We start from the raw sequence: 4,820 nt of genomic DNA, 5'->3' as shown, positions 1-4,820 counted from the left end.
TGGTTTGGTTTGGTTTGGTTTGGTTTGGTTTGGTTTGGTTTGGTTTGGTTTGGTTTGGTTTGGTTTGGTTTGGTTTGGTTTGGTTTGGTTTGGTTTGGTTTGGTTTGGTTTGGTTTGGTTTGGTTTGGTTTGGTTTGGTTTTTTACAGAGATGGGGTTTGCTATGAGGCAGAGCTTATTCCCTGTCTTTTCCCAGCCAGTGTCTGGAGGGCGCTGGGTGCCCAGGAGAGGAGCTCTGAGGGCAGGTCCCATGTCCCCAGGTGGGGTGGCAGCGGGGCTGAGCTGAGGGCACACCTGATGAGGCTCCATGTGACCTTTGGGGCCTTGCCCAGCTCCCTGGCCTTGCTGGCCGCTCTCACACGCTGCCACCTCGCACTTGCTGTCCCCAGCCCGCGCCCCGGCCGGGGGGGCACCAGTCTCTGCCAGGGGACAGAGATGGTGTTTTGTTCCCCAGCTCGCTGCTGCCCAGAGGCTGATTGTGCACACACAGGACCCTTTCAGCACGGGGAGAGAAGGGTGATGGCATCTGGGAACGCAGGGAACAAAGGGCCCCGTTGATGCTGGCTGCAGCCCCATGGGTTTCTGTAAGCCAGGGCAAGGCTGAGCTGTGCCACTGAGCTGGGGCAGCAGCAGGGCATGAGCTAAACCTCCCCTGGCTGGGCTGCTTGGGCAGCTTTGCTGCCTGTTCAGAGGGGACTGAAGCCAGGGAAGAGAGGGGGGAGTGGGATTTGGGCTAGGGTCCTATTTAGGAAGAGTAGTGAAGGTCCCACCCTGCCACTCCTGGGCATGGGGCTGTGCCCGAAATCTGCATTTTTGGACAGACCCGTGGGGCTGGGAGCATCCCTCTGTGGCCTCACTCCCTGGAGGCCCCTGGGCACAGCTTTTGGGGAGATTTCCAAGAGAAACAACATTTGAATCAGTCATTTTTGAGCATCTGCTGTGGAAAGATGCACCTAAGGGTTTCTGGGGCAGAAAGCAGCAGCCGATGCCCTCCCACACACCAGCATCATGGACACAGTAAACAATCCTGCAGCAAATGGCACCACAGAGCCACAGACAGGACATGCAGGGCTCTGTGACAGTCCAGTGTGCCCCTGTGCCTGAACAAGGCCATCCTGTTCCACACAGGGCTCTCTGCAAGCGAGACAATCGCCCACCCTGCATGGCTCTGGCCATGTTCATCCCACACATGCTGCCTTAGTGCCAGCCAGCTTGGCTTGAGATGTCCTGTTAGTTTTGTTGTGGTTTTGTTGTGCTACATGAGGAGACACAGCAGAGGCTGTCAGCACGTGGGCTGAGTGTTAAAGGGCAGCAGCAGCACCAAACACAAGCAAGCAGCTGCTACAAGACCCCAGCTTTCCTCAGGGTGGCTGGAGGAGAAATAAGAGGTTTTAAGGGCCCCCCCACCAGCTGGGAACAATGATTTTGAAGTCAGAGTTATGAACCTCGTGGCTGGAGTGGGCAGAGCCCTGCAGGGGCTGCTGGCCCACACATGGATCAGCAAGTACTGCTCCTCTGAGACCTTCTCTTCTGCAGCCTCCCTTTCCCTGGAAAGCCTCCCCTATTTTTTTTCTTGTGGGGGCAGAAGGTGGGAAAGCCAGCACAACAAATGGACAGGCAGACGTACATCTTGTTCAGAATGTTCTTAATTTTAATGTATTTTCTTTAATTTTTATAAAATACATCCTGTAAGATAAGTCTTTAAAAACTTGCTCCTTTTTATTGCTGGTTAACAAGTTGAAATTCTAGATCAGAAATGAAGGAAACACTTTCAGTTGATTAACTCTTTTTGCACGTGGATGTGTGTGTGTACGTGTGTGTGCGTGTGTGGGGTCTGGGGACAAGGGTGGGAAGGAGGACCTGGTTATTTTTTGTTAAATGGATATGAAAAAAACCCCAGCAACCCCCCAAGAGAGATAGCACTGATGTGAATTTCCAGATCTTGACTGGTTTCTCCCCACCCTGCCACCCCTGCTGGATCTCCCCCCTCCCCATCCCGTGTGCGTTGGTAGCCTGGCCAACCTATTTCAGCATTCCTGGCAGCAAGGATCCTTCAAATGCACTGCTCAGCAGATCTGCCTCCTTATCCTTGCCCCTGCTGAAACCAGCACTTAAAAATATATAACAACAATACAGACATGGAAGGAAAAAAAAATAAATCCATGCAAGATGGAGCTTCAGTCTGCCACTGAAATTAGTTTCTCCAATAAATAAACACAAAGATTAGCACTAAGGAGAGAGGCAGGGAGAGCAAAACAAATCACCAGTTGTCAGGGAGGACTGGAAACAGCATTTCTGCAGGTCTGGCTGGATCCATGCTACCCAGCCAGAGGAGAACAGTCATGGAGGAGAGGTCTCCACCCAACCCCTTGCCCCCCTACCCCTCTCCATGGGAAAAGACTGGCACCAGTAAGGATCTGGATTGCAGAGACGGGCTGTGTTTGCACCCTGTGACCCCCAAACCGCCACCTTTCCTTCCCTCCTCAATTCCTTCATGGGTTTCACCTGGAAGCGAGATGCTGCCAGTCCCTCCCACCCTGGCAGGTGCAAGGCAGCTGTCCTGACTTGCAGGAAGAAAAGTGAGGGGATGAGGGGGACAGAAGGAGGAGCGGTTACACTTGACAAGGGGGAGAAGCAAGCCGAGCTCTGTGGCCCAGTGGAGGTTAGAGAAGCAGACATGACCCCAGAGAAGAGCACCATTGTGAAGGGCACTGGCAGGGCAGGCAAGGCACGCGGTCCCGAGGGTTATCCCCTGCCTACGGAGGGATGGCTCTGGCTTTACGCTCCCAGGGCTTGCTGCAGAGGTGTCCCCTCCTCAGTCAAACCTATTTGCTGCCTCTCTGCTGCCTGGAGGGTAAAGCCAAGAGTCCCCCTTGTCTACAGAGACACCAAACTCCTTTAGGCTTTAATAGGAGCAGCTGGGTTAGGGCTTTATCAGCATTGGGATCAGCACTCTCTTCTCCACACTGGGAAGATCCTTGGCCTGAACTCCCTTTGCCGTGGCTGCAGCAGGCGATTTAGGTTAAATTCATCTTTCTCTGCTAAGGGAAAAAAATCCTTCTCTTATTCTCCATCCATGGGTGGTGACAGCAGACAGCTCCAGGAGAGTCTTTAGCAATGGTACCACGACTGGGCCAACTTCCTTTTCTCTCTAGGTAGCCTCCTGCTACTCATGGAGCAACCTACACGGATTTCTTCCTCCCAGGAGCTTGAAGGCCTTTGCTCATCCCTGGGCAACACTGGGACACTGGAGAAAGTCCCTCCTCTTCTCTGGCTGGTTTTGATGGGCTTGGCTCTAGAGCGAACTGGTTACGGATGAGCAACGAGAGAAAAGTGCATGAAGAGGCGTCCATCGGTGGGAAGCTCTCCTTCCTGGTCACGCTCAGCACAATGGATGCGAGGGAGGAAGAGGAGTGGAGTCATCAGCGAAGGCAGAGTTAACGCAGGAGACCTGGTGTCAGGTGGCTGCAGTGTTAAAGCCTCGGGGTTAGACAAAAGGAGGGCGTCTGGTCTGGCTGGGCTCTGCCTCGTGGGCTAGAACTTGGTGCCTCGGCCCATCAGCCTGAGGACTGCGAAGTTGTAGGTGGCTGCGATGATGAAGGTGACCTGCGGGTGGGAGGAGAGTGAGCGAGGGGGCAGCCCCAGCCCCACACCCCCACAGAGCAGTGCCCTGCAGAGCCCTGCAGCCCCGAGTGCCGTGTCGCTGGTGTGCACAAGAGGAGAGCCAGGGAAAGGCAGGGCACTCTGTGCTTTGGGACCTCTCCCTGGCAGTCTGCTAAAGCCTCTCCAGATCCCCTCCTGCAGCCACCTCTGCCTTATGGCCTGGACTCACCATCTGCACTTACGTGCCAGAAAACGACACGAGCACAGGCTCTGTCCCATCCGTGCCCACCACCTTCGCTGTCCTTTTCCCCCACATCTTTGCCAGGCGGAGAAGCACGGCTGGGCAGGGGGAGCACTGACTCACCAGTGAGACCAGCGTGGCAGCTGCCCCCACGAAGGCTGCGATGAAGAGGTGGAAAGTCATCTGGAACTGCAAGGGAACAGGAGGGTCAGCTCACGGGGTCCCACGTGCTGCCTGGGGGGGCCAGAGCCAAGGTGTCCTCCCGAGGGGAGCACACGTGAGGTGGCAGGAGTTACTCACCTCGCTGGTCTTGCAGATGGAGAGCAGGTTGGAGCCACACACCTTGCCAGGGAAAGCATTCCAGGGCAGGACACCTGTGGAGATGTGGGAGCCAGGTGAGCGAGGCATGGCTGACAGCTGATTTCCCTACCCAGCTTCCTGCAGCCACCTGTCACACACCCCCCCCCAGAATTTCAGGGCTCTTCAGCACCTGCCCTGCTTTACCCCACCCAAAATTCTTGGGCCCTGCCCTCCATCCCCTCTCCTCTGCCCTGAGCCCTGGCTCCTGGCTGGTGAACCCAGCACTCACCATACATTCTGGCATCCGCACACAGTGTGCCAATGCTGGCCGAGGTCTTGGTGGGGTTGCCAATGGACTGGCAGGTGGTCCAGGTGTTAAAATAGATGTAGACAGGCACGGCAGAGCAGGCGAACACCAGGAGCCAGATGATGGTCAGGACGTAGGTAATGCCCACAAACTGCAGGGGGCAGGACAAAGCCGGGCACAGCCGTGGTTACAGATGGCCCAGGCCACGGACAGGGGAGCGCGAGGTTCCCCAGGCAGGGCAGGGCGTGGGGCAGGTGGGGACTGCGATGCCCAGAGCCAGCGTGGGCCCAGGCAGGCTGCACAGGACAGCAGCCCAGGCTGGGGGCTCCTGCTGCTCACAGGAGCAGGGCCAGTCCCAGATCCACGCCCG

At 56.1% G+C, this 4,820-nt stretch overlaps 1 protein-coding gene across 1 annotated transcript in view; it reads right to left on the bottom strand.

Annotated features, from left to right (window-relative positions):
- Positions 1-1,627: 1,627 nt before the first annotated feature.
- PLP1 (proteolipid protein 1) overlaps positions 1,628-4,820 on the bottom strand; it is a 7,000-nt gene continuing 3,807 nt past the window's right edge. Inside the window, exons 4-7 of the mRNA XM_005419881.1 lie at positions 4,433-4,601; positions 4,144-4,217; positions 3,967-4,032; positions 1,628-3,605 (exon numbers count right to left, since the gene is read on the bottom strand). Coding sequence (XP_005419938.1) covers positions 3,534-3,605; positions 3,967-4,032; positions 4,144-4,217; positions 4,433-4,601 — 381 coding nt within the window. The 3' untranslated portion in view covers positions 1,628-3,533. The remainder of the gene's footprint in view (positions 3,606-3,966; positions 4,033-4,143; positions 4,218-4,432; positions 4,602-4,820) is intronic.

The sequence above is a fragment of the Geospiza fortis genome, unplaced genomic scaffold (assembly GCF_000277835.1).
Source record: "Geospiza fortis unplaced genomic scaffold, GeoFor_1.0 scaffold157, whole genome shotgun sequence".
Taxonomy (NCBI): Eukaryota; Metazoa; Chordata; class Aves; order Passeriformes; family Thraupidae; genus Geospiza; species Geospiza fortis.
Note: the sequence above shows the minus strand (reverse complement) of the source record. Positions and strands in the feature narration are given on the sequence as shown.